Raw genomic sequence first — 15,104 nt, 5'->3', positions numbered from 1 at the left:
TTTCATAAAGAACAATATCAACTCTTTTAAAAATGAGTGTCACAGTCGCTGTCCCGTGTCATGCAGGTATTTGAAATATTTAATTCCTTTTATAAAGTGCTTTTCTAAAAACAAAAAATATCACTTTCCAGAGGAGAATATATTGACTACATCATTGTTGAAACGAATGGATTTCGCAAGTAAGGAATATTTTTTTTAAACTTCAATATATGTGGGTGCTGCCTTTGAATCGAGTGGGTAGTGACTAGCATATTAAAGATACACCATACCAAAGAGAAAATAGATGAAGAGTGCAAGCTCCCCCTTTCATAAGCGTAAATCACTTTATTGCCCCTAAATAAAACTAGTGGATGGCGTAAAGGTTTAGTCCGACTACTTGTTTACGGCTGGGCGCGCCTTTTTCCCCCATTTCCCCCTTTTTTTCCCCGTGCGGAATTCGGAAATTTTTAAAAAGTACTCAGTATCATATTTAGGTGGCTCTGTACCGTGGAAGTGGAAGAATTTTAATTATTTATGAAATTATTTTCCTCCTCGACCGGTTTCGATCCCACACCATCGCACAGAACTTTCACTCCACGGATCGAAGACTTTACGCTCTCAACCGTCTAGCCATATTGACGAGCTCGAGTTATGTTGCTTAAACCTAGCATCTCTCTCACGTCGGCGGCCGGCGCGTTCCTCTCACGTGTTGCTTAGTTGGGGCAGGGAGTAGAGAAATTTGCTCGAGGCGGCGAGTCTCGCGTTTCCATGGTAACGCGCCTATACAACTATACATGCCCAGAATTGAAATCTTTTGGCGGGAAATTCGCGAATGGTAGATAGATAGGCAGTTTAAAACGGGTAGCGCTACAATTATAAAATACGTCGTGTTTTTTGCATTAGGTTTACAAAATTATTTTAGGAATTGTACTCGTCGGAAAGTCTGAAATATAATAACAACTAAACACATTTTTAAAGTAAGAGATATTTGACTTGTAAACCTGTAAAAAAGTGTATATTTAAGTGTATATTTACGCGCTTAATTTTCTGTTTACTTCATTTAATATACTTCTAAATTTTTCCACACCTTTGTAATATGAAAATAGAAAGTACAAATTTTACCAAAACCCATTTCAAAGGTGTTTCACCCTGTTTTCAAGTAAATCTCTACCTCTTTGTATCCCTTCAACGGGTTTTTTATCTTAAACATCTCTTCAAATTCTAAAATGTATAGTATTAAGCCTACACCGGGGAAACCTCGGGACAATTCTCTCGGTCCCCGGTAAAGATTCTTGACGCCGATGGAAAATCTTTTGACGTCATCGGGAAAGGTTCACGGTCGAGATCATGACCTGGTCAGGGTAGCCAGAGAGCACTGCCAAAGGTAACAACGAAGCCGGCTCTCTGGCGACACTGGCCAAGGTGAATCCCCTATAAGTACAAGGATTCATCCTTTTGTAAATCAGAACTTCACCCAACTAGCTCCGAGAACCTCGCCCTTTTTAATCCTGCGTATCTAAACCAAAGGGACGTAAAAATCTATATAAATAGTTAGATATTGTTACTTTTTGTACATCTTAGTAACTTGGAATACCAATCCAAGAGTGTAAATAAAGTTTTCGTTATTAATTTGTTTAAAATGAGGTTTCTCCTGAAGTTTTCATTTCATACACGGAAGTTTTATTACAGTCCTAGACTTGTTTCAGTCCGAGTCTAAAGACTTAATCGCTCTCCCCAAAGAACCATAGAGGAAGACTAAAATTAAATCAGCAGCTTAGTAATCGCAAATTCGGAATACGGGCAGCTCTTTCTTCATGGTGCCGAAACCCGGGAATAACCGCTATAGATAAGTAAATTAAAGTTTAAACTTTCGTGTACTTAATTACATAAATAAATACAATGCCTAACGAGAGTGCATCAAATAACGTGTCGGCGTCCAACACCAATAACGCAAAGGTGCCGGTAACGCAAACGAGTGCGCTTACCGGGGGAGCAACGATTACCCAGACGACCGCGCATAATAAAAACGCGTTGAAACTAGCTAAAGCAAACAGAAAAAGTGCTAGAAATGCCGCGACGCGAAAACAAACCCAAATTAAAACTTTAATTAGCGATCCCAACACTAGTGTGGATGATTTAGGGGACGCCCTGTCCAGTTTAGCCGAAAAAGAAGAAGATCTCGTCAAAATTGACGCGCGCGTCGAAGCGCTGATTGAGGATGACATAGAGATGGAAAAAGAAATTGACGAGGCGATATTAAGAAGGGAGGAAATATCCGAACTGAGAAGAAAAACACAGAGGATAATCTAGAGGATACAAAAGGCCGCCCAAGGCACCACGACGTCCAACTGTTCGTCGTCAACAATTTACAACGTTTCGACCGTAAACCCTCTCACTCCCGCGCCGGTCACGCCATCACCTTTAACCGCAGGGCTACCCTCGACGCAAAACGCGGCGCCAAATCAGCCGCTAACCTCGACGCATAACGCGGCGTCCAACAACCAACTCCCATCCGCTGGAGCCGTAATCCAGACATCAAATCCGACGCATAACTCGGCGTCCAACAATCAACAATCACCTTCAGGAACTTTAATAAATCACCAAGTTCCGGGCAACCTGCCCAGTCACCAAATCATGGCACCGCAACCGCAACAAATCACCGCGGGAAGCTTATCAAGCTACAACGGCAGCGAGGTGAAACTACCAACGTACACGGTCCCAATATTTCGAGGGGATCACGCAAAATGGAACGTCTTCTGGTCCAGATTCAAGTCAACAGTAGACAATAACCAACGACTTAGTAAGGTCGAAAAACTTATATATTTAAATTCATTTTTGGAAGGGGAAGCCTTTGAGGCTATTGATGGTTTAATAGAATGCGATGAGTCGTATGACGAAGCTGTCAAATTGTTAAAACGTAGATTTGATAAGAGTATAGAATTGCCATTCATACATACATGAATAACCTAAAGAGTATTCAGCCGGTAACCAGCTCGAGCGACATAGATGGTCTTCGTTCAATGTTGAATACTTGCGAAGTAAATCTACGTTGTCTCAAGGCCCTTAATGCTAATATAGTAGCACACACATCTTTTCTATGCCCCACACTATTAGAATGCATGCCAGATGATATTAGGACTGCTTTTTGCGTAAAAAAAGGCTATAGTGGAAATAGCGATTGTTTAGACGCGGACGAGCTAATCGCATTCCTTACGGAACAAACCGAGAGTAGGGAAATGGCACGTTTGCTTAGTAATAAGAAAAATGCCACGGGAAAACCCGATCATGCTAAAAGGATGAAAAATCAAAAGAGAATGGAAAACCATTCTCAAGATAGGAAATGGGGTGGGGGGAGATCTCTAACGAGGCATCAACCCTCAGCTTCGGCGCTTGTAGTAACCAAAAGAAGTAACTATGACAAACAAGTAGCTAACATTTATTGCATATTTTGCAAGACCGATAACCATAAGACACCCAATTGCACAAATCACACCCTAGAGGAAAAGAAGCTCATAATTAGAGATAGTGGTCGCTGCTTTGTATGCCATAGATTAAGTCACACTTCAAAAGATTGCATGTCACCAATCAGGACATGCAAGGCTTGCGGGGGAAAACACAATTACGCCGTTTGCGACAAAAATCCTGCAAATATCGAAGATAAATCGGAGGCGAATCAAAGTTAACCAGTGGTCACCACTACCGTCCCCATAGAAACAATGGGAAGGGCGGTATTTCTTCAGACAGCGTTAGCCTTAGTCAGGGATCCCCAAAATCCGCAAAATCAGGAAGTGGCTAAATGTTTACTAGATGGGGGAAGCCAGGTAACGTTTGTTAAGGAAGAATTTTCTAGAAGGATGAACTTGCCAGTAGTAGGTTATCAAGATATAGATGTGTATCATTTTGGGGATAAAGAGCCTATACAAAAGAAAGCTAGGAGAGTAGTTGTAACCTTGCAAAACAGGGAATTTCCCGAGCGAAGCCAACAAATAGTCGCTTTAGAGACACCCTTTGTTTGTTACGCTAGCAAAGACTCTGATAACAACAATAATAACCAAATTAGAGGTTTAATGAGATCTCAAAATCTACAACTAGCAGATGATGTAAAATTTGAAGGCCCAAAGTCAAGAGCGATAAAAAATGACATTGACTTTTTAGTTGGAGCAGATTATTATTGGGAACTCGTAACGGGAGACACTGTAAGGTTAGGGCCCGCGTTAGTAGCCACCGAAACAAAATTGGGTTGGTGTATTCAAGGGCGCGAAGGAGAAAACAATAACGAAAATGTGGCGTACAACTCGAGCACCACAATGTTAGTATCCATAGGTTTAAAACGATTGGACGAAACTCTCAGTAAATTTTGGAGTTTAGAAAGCCTAGGATTAAATAAGGGGGAAATTAAAGAAAACAGTAAAGATAGAACAGTCACAGAGTTCATGAATAATGTCACTCACAATGGAGAAAGATATTGCGTAAAATTGCCCTGGGAAACTAGCAAGGAAGTACTCCCCGATAATAAGGCAGCCGCTGAGAAAAGAATGCGCTCCTTAGTTAAAAGATTTCATAAAGATAAACAGTTTTATGAACAATACAAAAGGGTTATAACCGATCAGTTAGAAAAGGGAATCGCTGAAATTGTCCCATCAGATCAATTAGAACTTAGGCCACCTGGTACCTATTATATGCCACACCAAGGAGTATATAGGGAGAAGGCAGTAACCACTAAATTACGTGTGGTGTTTGACGCATCGTCACACGCTTATGGGGTGCCGTCATTAAACAATTGCCTATCAACAGGTCCTAATCTTAATCCAGACCTTCTACAATTACTCCTTAAATTCAGAAACAACAAAATCGCGATAGTCGCGGATATAGAGGGAGCATTCTTACAAATAGCACTAGATGAACCCGACAAGGACTCAGTTAGGTTTCTGTGGGTTAAAGAGAAGGACGGTGAAATAGTACCAGATGAGTTTGAAACCTTAAGAATGACCCGATTACCATTTGGATCAGGTTCTAGCCCATTTCTCATGACATGTACCGCAAAACACCACGCGCAAGAGGCAAAAAACGTGGAAGAAAATGTCAGGGAGAAAATAAAAAGGGATGTTTACGTAGATGACATGACAACAGGAGAGGACAGTGTTGAGGAAGCCCTAGCCACATCCATTGGATGTTTAAAATTAATGAAAGGCGCGGGAATGCGGTTTCGCAAATGGGGAACCAATGTTCCAGAACTCAGGGAAGAGTGGGTAAAACAACTAGGGGAAGGTGGGGAGCCAATGTTTGAACAAGTAGACAAACAGATGCTCACAGTGTTAGGACAAAAATGGGACACTCAGGATGACACCTTTGCCATAGATATTTCAAGCCTACTAAACATGCAAGAGAATTCAAAATTTACAAAAAGACAAATTTTGAGTTATGTTTCCCAACTATTCGACCCAATGGGTTTTTTAGCACCATTCATTATCCGTGCAAAAATGCTCTTTCAAAGTTTATGGGAAAGTAAAATGGGCTGGGATAACGAGTTACCCGTGGAGTTGAAAGAACCGTTTCAAGCTTGGTTCCAGGAATTAGCAGACTTGCAAAACCTCAAAATTAATAGGCATTATTTCAACACGGAGTCGCAAGATGATGTAACGAAAAAAGAGTTGCATATATTTTGCGATGCTAGTAAAAACGTAGGAGTATCCTTTGTGGCCGCTAAAACGAGAGTCACACCCATCAAAGAAGAAACATTGACAATTCCCAGACTGGAATTGATGGCCTGCCTGTGAGGAGCGCGCTTGGGAAGTTACGTTAAAGGTTCCTTTAATAGCACACCAATTGAAACTTACTATTGGACCGACTCGAGCATAGCTATAGGTTGGATAAACAGTAACCCTAACAATTGGAAACAATTCGTTAGCAATAGAACAACAGAAATTAGGGATCTAACTGAAACAAAAAAACTGGTCTCATTGTCCAGGGGTTGACAATCCCGCCGACCTGCTTTCTAGAGGCATCTCTGCTGTAAATTTGATAAATAGCGAAATTTATTGGAAGAGAGCCCCTTGGTTAAAATTAGCAAGGGAAAACTGGCCACAAGGGGAATTAAATCAGGTCCCATATGAATCGGCAGAAAGGGAAAGACGCCAATTAACACTAACAGTGACAGCTGCAGAAAGCTAAAGCCTACATAGCTTAATAGATCTAAACAAATTCTATTGTTTAAAAAAGGCATTCAGAGTAACAGCTTATGTATTGAGATACATCGACATCAAAATAAAGGGTGCAAAGGGGCGGTTGGGTCCTTTAGAGCCGAAGAAATTGAACAGGCGGAATTGTTGTGGGTGAAAGCTTCCCAAGCCTTAGATTTCCAACCAGAGTTAAGGTCCCTAAAAAAGGGGGAAACGGTCAATAAGGGTTCAAACCTTGCAACCTTAAAACCAATTTTAAACGATTCTGGTGTGATTTGTGTTGGAGGTCGAATGGAAGAATCGAACCTAACTTATCGAGAAATGCATCCGATAATCTTGTCTAAATCTTCAACATTATCAAAATTACTAGTAATAAAAAGCCATATAGAAGTAGGGCATGGAGGAATCAGCGATACTTTCACGCAACTTAGAGAAAGGTATTGGATTCCCAGTGGGAGGCAAATTGCGCGAACTGTAGTAAAAAATTGCCCCACGTGTAAAAAAATAAACGCAAAGCTAGGTGATGCCCCGATAGCTCCCCTACCTAAAGATAGAATGGAGGAATCTCCACCCTTTTCTATTATAGGTCTAGATTTCGCTGGACCTATCTTAGTTAAGGAATTAGATGCAGCAAAAAAGGCAGATAAATCAAAAAAGGTTTACGTAATGAGGAAAACCTATATTTGTCTCGCAACATGTGCCGTAACAAGGACAGTCCATCTCGAGCATGTTCCCTCACTCTCAACGGATGAGTTTCTAATGGTATTTAGACGAATAATAGCTAGAAGAGGGTTACCAACAATTGTTTATTCCGACAATGCAAAAACCTTTACAAAGGCAAACACAGACTTAAAACTCATCTGGCAAAATTTAAACACAAAAAAATTTGAGGAATTCTTCACTAACCGTGGAATAAAATGGAAATTCATTGTGGAAAGGGCGGCGTGGTACGGAGGGTGGTGGGAACGTTTGGTTCGATCAGTTAAAATTTCATTAAAAAAGACCCTTGGCCACGCCTCTCTCACCTACACAGAATTAGAAACCACACTGCTCGAAACTGAGGCAGTAATTAACTCGCGACCCCTAACCTATGTTTATAACGATAACAATGAGCCCCATCCCTTGTCACCGGCTGAATTCTTAATTGGTCGGAGAATAACGGCATTGCCGCCAATGAGCTTCAAAAGGGTATCAATACCAGTGTCGCGAGAAGAATTAGTAAAACGTCAAAAATACAGAGAAACAATCATACAAAAACTATGGACTCGATGGCGCGCTGAATACTTAAAAGAACTGCGGTCTGCTCATCACTCAAAAAACGTCACAAGTGCGAAAGAAATAAAATTAAACGACGTAGTGTTAATACATGACGACAAGCTTCCTCGGCATATGTGGAGCTTGGGCGTCATCGAAGAAGTAATAAAAGGACGTGACAAACTAATAAGATCATGCAGAGTTAGAACAAAAAATGGAAATAAAATAAGACGTTCCGTGCAACATCTCTGCAATTTTGAGATCAGTGATTAACCGCGTAAACCATGGTGATACTCATAAGTATCACGTGGGGAGTGTAAAAAAGTGTATTTAAGTGTATATTTACGCGTATAATTTTCTGTTTACTTCATTTAATATACTTCTAAATTTTTCCACACCTTTGTAATATGAAAATAGAAAGTACAAATTTTACCAAAACCCATTTCAAAGGTGTTTCACCCTGTTTTCAAGTAAATCTCTACCTCTTTGTATCCCTTCAACGGGTTTTTTATCTTAAACATCTCTTCAAATTCTAAAATGTGTAGTATTAAGCCTACACCGGGGAAACCTCGGGACAATTCTCTCGGTCCCCGGTAAAGATTCTTGACGCCGATGGAAAATCTTTTGACGTCATCGGGAAAGGTTCACGGTCGAGATCATGACCTGGTCAGGGTAGCCAGGGAGCACGGCCAAAGGTAACAACGAAGCCGGCTCTCTGGCGACACTGGCCAAGGTGAATCCCCTATAAGTACAAGGATTCATCCTTTTGTAAATCAGAACTTCACCCAACTAGCTCCGAGAACCTCGCCCTTTTTAATCCTGCGTACCCAAACCAAAGGGACGTAAAAATCTATATAAATAGTTAGATATTGTTACTTTTTGTACATCTTAGTAACTTGGAATACCAATCCAAGAGTGTAAATAAAGTTTTCGTTATTAATTTGTTTAAAATGAGGTTTCTCCTGAAGTTTTCATTTCATACACGGAAGTTTTATTACAGTCCTAGACTTGTTTCAGTCCGAGTCTAAAGACTTAATCGCTCTCCCCAAAGAACCATAGAGGAAGACTTAAATTAAATCAGCAGCTTAGTAATCGCAAATTCGGAATACGGGCAGCTCTTTCTTCAAAACCAAAAGAAATTAATACCGTAGTCTCTGGAGAGTGTATCAGGGAAACCTCTGTAACTAAGCAAGTTTATGATATTACCATCTCTGTAAGTGTTCGAATTAAATAAATATATATTTATATTGCAAGTGCTTCTAGACATGCACATTTTTGAGATTAACTATACCTGTACATTTAATTTGGGAATTTAGGTTTTGGGATAAGATGAAGTCTAAAAACTTATTTTTTCTCTTTAAGCGTGTTACAATTTTGGACAAACAAAAGTGATAATTTGATGTTTAATTTTAAGTATTGGCATTCGCAATAAAATCTTTCTATTAACGTTTGATTACTCAAATAATCCTAATAATAATAAATTTTACGAAGCACAAGCACTTTCTAAGGTTCTTTGCACTTTTCATTAACAAATTTTGACAATGAAAAATTATCATTTCAAGTTTAAATTTGCCTAGAAACGATAATGATAATTTATTTAATTAACTCTTAATTGGGTTCTTTTCAGTTATATGTTTGTCAAAGACAAAATATCGTTTCAAGTTTAAATTTACCTATAAACGTTGATGATAATTTATTTAATAAACTCTTAATTTTAACTAATAAGAGTAATGAATTACTAATCATCACTTATGATCACTAACTTTAAGAAAAAAGAGTTCAATATTATTTTTATAAACGTAATCAAAATAAGCATTGTTAACATGATAATTCAAAACCTAATACTACAACTCCACATTAAGTAATGAGTTTAGAAATAAATGTACTTGTTTCTCTCACCAGAAGGAAAACCATTATCTAGACATCAAGAAACAATATCAATATCATCATCCCATTCGTAAACGCAACAGTTATGAACTAAATTTCAAAATTTGCAAAAAATTATCTTCGAACTCACTTCCTTGCAGATTGCAGACGCTTTTCTATGCCTAGCAGCCTACCGGCGTTTCTCTATTGTAGCGTCATCTACGTACAGACTGTTAAAAAAGTCTTTGCACGTTGCGTTTTTCGCACATATTTTACTATATTTCAAAAACTATTCAAGCTAGCGCTCTGGAATAAAGTGCGTTATAAAAGTCTTGCATTCCTCTTTCATATTTTACCCGTTCCACAGTTGTCCTTTGCATACTTAAGCCGGAAACCGGAAATGTCAAAATTATCAACTTTGAAAATTTTGGATTCTCGAGGATATAAATGCGATTTTCGGATTCCTTGGGGTCAATTCATATTTGAAAAGTGTTTAACAAATTCAATTCGGATGAATAGGTCACGAGTAATCACCCCTGCAACAAAAATCAACTGCGGGGACAGTACGAATTTTAACTAGCTGGACGGTTTTTTGGATCGCCTGATTTGTGACTTTAGACCCTACCCTATAGTGCGAAATGTCCGCCCAGATAAGTGTCTTGCTATCCCAACGTTTACTACGGTTGATTGCAAAATGCACTTAATGGATACAAAATCGGTAAGCGAATAGACAAGAAATATGCAATCAAACGGTCAGAAAATAGCCGGCGAATGAACTCAAAATTGGTAGTCTAGTGGACACGAATTTGGTAGTCTAGAGGACACGGAATTTGCAAGCAAACTGTCAGAAAATCGGCAAGCGGATGGACACGAAATCAACTGGTAAACGGTTATGAAATCGCAATAACGGCTGGCTAAGGGACACGATATCGGCTGGCGAATGGACACGATATCGGCTGGGGAATGGACACGAAATCGGCTGGCGAATGGACACGATATCGGCTGGTGAAATGGACACGATATCGGCTGGCGAATGGACACGAAATGGGCTGGCGAATGGACACGAAATGGGCTGGCGAATGGACACGATATCGGCAGGGGAATGGACACGATATCGGCTGGGGAATGGACACGATATCGGCTGGGGATTGTACACGATATCGGCTGGGGAATGGAGACGATATCGGCTTGCGAATGGACACGATATAGGCTGGGGAAATGGACTCGATATCGGCTGGGGAAATGGACTCGATATTGGCTGGGGAAATGGACACGATATCGCCTGGGGAAATGGACACGATATCGGCTGGTAGATGGACGGTTCCAAACCATTCGATCGAAAAATTAATTCGGAGGCCCCACTCGACCGAACTCCCGCACTTTTGCCAACTTTCGAAAAGTGGTAAATAGCTTCAAATGACTGCACTCAACGAAAGTGTGCATTGCTATTTTATCTCCGATAATACAGAGTAGCAAAGAGTTATATTTTCAAACGATTTGAAAGCTTATCTAAATATAAGGGAAAGATGAAATTAGCCATAATCCGTAACATTTTCTTTGATATTATTGTAAAATCATGCTTATAAAGATAGATTTATATTGAAATCTGGGTAAATTAACATGTTACAGTTAGTTCTTGAGATATAATGGATTTTTAAAGAAAGTTTTGCTTGTAGTTCAAATTTACATCAGCAGAATCGTGGAACTTTAGTGGAGAATAAGTTTCGTTATTATTTGGATTTTCTAAACCTTTATTTCAACCTAATCCTACACTTTGGGCCGTTCACGAAGAGTGTGGGAGTCGTGATCACTTGACGAGCATGCCGCTATCCATTGGCATTAAAGGAAACCACACATTTCAATAAACGTTTATCATTTAAATAGAATAACAGAAGTTTAGAGTGAAAAACGGAACAAATTGAAGAAGTCAAACGTTGACATGATATACTTACAATTCAGATAAATTCCAACAAGCTCGACGACGTTGGAAACTCAAAAATAGAGCAGCCGGCAGATTGTTCCATTACAAGTCTAAATTTAGCACGCGCGAAGCTTAATATATCGTAACTATTGGACTGTCTGATTAGATTTCTGAAATAAGGAAGTCATAGACTTATTATGGGAGAGCCAGGGGAATGTCTCATTACAAGATAAAACCAAGGAAGTCAGGGACTGAAATAAGGGCGGACTGTCTCATGACAATCGTCATGAGACAGTCCGCCGGCTTCTCTATATTAAGTATCGCATTTTCAGTTTCAGTCTGGTTATGAGACAGTCCGCCGGCTTCTCTATTTTAAGTCTCGCATTTTCAGTTTCAGTCTGGTTATGAGACAGTCCGCCGGCTTCTCTATTTTAAGTCTCGCATTTTCAGTTTGTCCGGTTATGAGACAGTCCGCCGGCTTCTCTATATCAAGTCTCGAACTTTCAGTTTTAGTCTGGTTATGTGACAGTCCGCCGGCTACTTTGTATTAAGTGTGGCGCGTTCAAGTTATACTCTTGCTTAGTTAAACGTGCGAGACTTAGAGAAACCGACGGACTGTCTCATAACAAGACTAATACTTGAATAAGCGAGACTTAATATAGAAAAGCTGGCGCACTGTCCCAAAACATGAGTACACTGTAAAAAATTGGGGTTTAAAATGGGTTTTAAAAGGGTTTAATGAACCATTAATGGGTTTAATTTAAGCCACTGCTGGTTTTAAACCGGTGGTGGGTTTTTAATTTTAAACCATTTTTTCAAAAAATGATTTAAAAGTAAACCATTATAATAATGGTTTTTATGAATACTATTGGTAGTGTTCTAGGTAAAAGCCATTAACAAGTTATTTTACTCGCTCTGATTCGAAACCATTAATAGCTTTATATCATAACAGTACAATTCCTTCCTTTTTCACGATGGTCTATTTGAACACCATTTCTTATGTCCCAAAGTATGGTCTGTTTGCAAGCCATTGTTTCAAGTGTTTTGTTATAGTCTACTTTAAAACCATTATCAGCATAATGAATTCAAATGGCATAATTCTAGTTTCTTGCCATATTTAATCTTTTTTTTTTTTGATATGTACTTATTTAAAATCTCCCCATTTTTTGTCATTGTGCAAATAATATGTATAGTAATGTGTAGTAACATATTTTCAAGCTTTAAAGTGCCTTAAATAACAATATATGCGTTATATAAAGTAAGCATATCTACCCGTACAAAAATTTACGGCTGCATTTTGCTGTTAATTAGATTTTTTTAAAACTGAAATATATTGTAAATAAACTGGAATATTCTGGAATAATACTGGAATAAACCTGAAAAAGGTTCAACTTCAGACAAAATTAAGATGCATTCCAGAGAGCAATGCAGAACATTTTAGACGTTTTGCAGAAAAAATATCTTCCGTTGGAAAACTCGTACAGCAGTATACAAAATGTACTCTAAGAGTCATAAAATAACTACCTTACAGCTAGGGGAAATAGTAACTCCCGTAAGAAATCAGGATGTTTTCAGGCTCATTACAGGTACCTTCCAGATATTTTGTATGCATGTTACAGTCAGAAATTGCTAAGTTTGTAGGATAATTGCAGGCGCGTTTCATATACTTTTCAGGATCATTGGAGGCGCGTTTCCGATACTTTGAAGTAAAATTGCAGGCGCGCTTCATATACTTTTCAGGATCATTGCAGGCGCGTTTCCGATACTTTGAAGGAAAATTGCAGGCGCATTTCAGTTACTGTGTAGGATAATTGCAGGCGCGTTTCATATACTTTGTAGGAAAATTGCAGGCGCGTTTCTGAAACTTTTTTGGATCATAACAGGCGCGTTTCAGACATTTTTCAGGATAATTGCAGGTGCGTTTCAGATACTTTTCAGGATCATTGCAGGCGCGTTTCATATACTTTGTACAATAATTACAGGCGCGTTTCAGAAACTTTGTAGGATAATTGCAGGTAATTTTCAGATAATTTTTAGGATAGTTGCAGGCGCATGTCAGATAATTTTTAGGATAGTTGCAGGCCCATGGCAGATACTTAGCAGGATAAATGCAGGCGCTTTTCATATACTTTGTAGGAAAATTGAAGGCGCGTTTCAGGTACTTTTCAGGATCATTGCAGGTGCGTTTCAGATACTTTTCAGGATAATTGCAGGCGCGTTTCATATACTTTAGGAAAATTGCAGGCGCGTTTCTGAAACTTTTTTGGATCATAGCAGGCGCGTTTCAGATACTTTTCAGGATAATTGCAGGTGCGCTTCAGATACTTTTCAGGATCATAGCAGGCGCGTTTCAGATACTTTTCAGGATCATTGCAGGTGCGCTTCAGATACTTTTCAGGATAATTGCAGGCGCGTATCAGATACATTTTAGGATAATTGCAGGCTCTTTTCTAGAGATGGGCCGATACCAGTTTAAACCGATACCGATATGATCCGATACTTGGGAAACCGATACGTACCGATACCGATATTTTACCCGATCCTTCGATTAAACCGATATCAAACCGATACCGATATGGTATCGGTATCGGCCTATCTCTATAGATGATTCTCGATCCAATTTCGGTACTTGAAACTATAAAACTGGCTTATCTTACGAAAAACCCATTTCAGACACTAGTTACGTTATCCAAAAATAGATGATAAACTGTGCTGTCTCAGAGTTTAGGTCTTATGGCGTCATCTACTCTCAACATAAGTATTTATTTTCTTCAAAAAATATCGGGTAGAAATATCGGTTCATTTTTAACCGATGCCGATATATCGGTTAAGGCCAAATATCGGTACCGATACCGATATGGCATCGGTATCGGCACATCTCTACTCTTTTCATATACTTAGTAGGATAATTGCAGGCGCTTTTCATATACTTTGTAGGATAATTACATGCGCGTTTCAGATACTTTGTAGGATAATTGCAGGTGCTTTTCAGATAATGTTTAGGATAATTGCAGGTGATTTTCAGATAACTTTTAGGATAATTGCAGGCGCGTTTCATATACTTTTCAGGATCATTACAGGTGCTTTTCAGATACCTTTTAGGATAATTGCAGGCGCGTTTCAGATACGTTTTTGGATCATTGCAGGTGCTTTTCAGATACTTTTTAGGATAATTGCAGGCTCTTTTCATATACTTTGTAGGATAATTGCAGGCGCTTTTCATTTACTTTGTAGGATAATTACAGGCGCGTTTCAGATACTTTGTAGGATAATTACAGGCGCGTTTCAGATACTTTGTAGGATAATTGCAGGTGCTTTTCAGATAATTTTTAGGATAATTGCAGGCGCGTTTCAGATACTTTTCAGGATCATTACAGGCGCGTTACAGATTCTTTGGAGCATCATTGCAGGTGCTTTTCAGATACCTTTTAGGATAATTGCAGGCGCGTTTCAGATACCTTTTTGGATCATTGCAGGTGCTTTTCAGATACTTTTTAGGATAATTGCAGGCTCTTTTCATATACTTTGTAGGATAATTGCAGGCGCTTTTCATATACTTTGTAGGATAATTACAGGCACGTTTCAGATGCTTTGTAGGATAATTACAGGCGCGTTTCAGATACTTTGTAGGATAATTACAGGCGCGTTTCAGATACTTTGTAGGATAATTGCAGGTGCTTTTCAGATAATTTTTAGGATAATTGCAGGCGCGTTTCAGATACTTTTCAGGATCATTACAGGCGCGTTACAGATTCTTTGGAGCATCATTGCAGGTGCTTTTCAGATACTTTTTAGGATAATTGCAGGCTCTTTTCATATACTTTGTAGGATAATTGCAGGCTCTTTTCATATACTTTGTAGGATAATTGCAGGCGCGTTTCAGATACTTTTCAGGATAATTGCAG

General features: G+C 39.1%; 1 protein-coding gene across 1 annotated transcript; it reads left to right on the top strand.

Annotated features, from left to right (window-relative positions):
* Nucleotides 1-3,695: 3,695 nt before the first annotated feature.
* Nucleotides 3,696-6,910, top strand: LOC149682693 (uncharacterized). Its single transcript, XM_089834357.1, has 3 exons — nt 3,696-5,752; nt 6,278-6,821; nt 6,869-6,910. The coding sequence occupies exons 1-3, from the start codon at nt 3,696-3,698 to the stop codon at nt 6,908-6,910; spliced, it is 2,643 nt and encodes an 880-aa protein (XP_089690483.1).
* The last annotated feature ends 8,194 nt before the right edge of the window (nt 6,911-15,104 follow it).

This window comes from Phalangium opilio, unplaced genomic scaffold (assembly GCF_054372755.1).
Source record: "Phalangium opilio isolate 3A_F unplaced genomic scaffold, DU_Popi_V2 ptg000038l_1, whole genome shotgun sequence".
Lineage (NCBI taxonomy): Eukaryota > Metazoa > Arthropoda > Arachnida > Opiliones > Phalangiidae > Phalangium > Phalangium opilio.
This window is presented reverse-complemented; position numbering and strand designations above follow the sequence as displayed.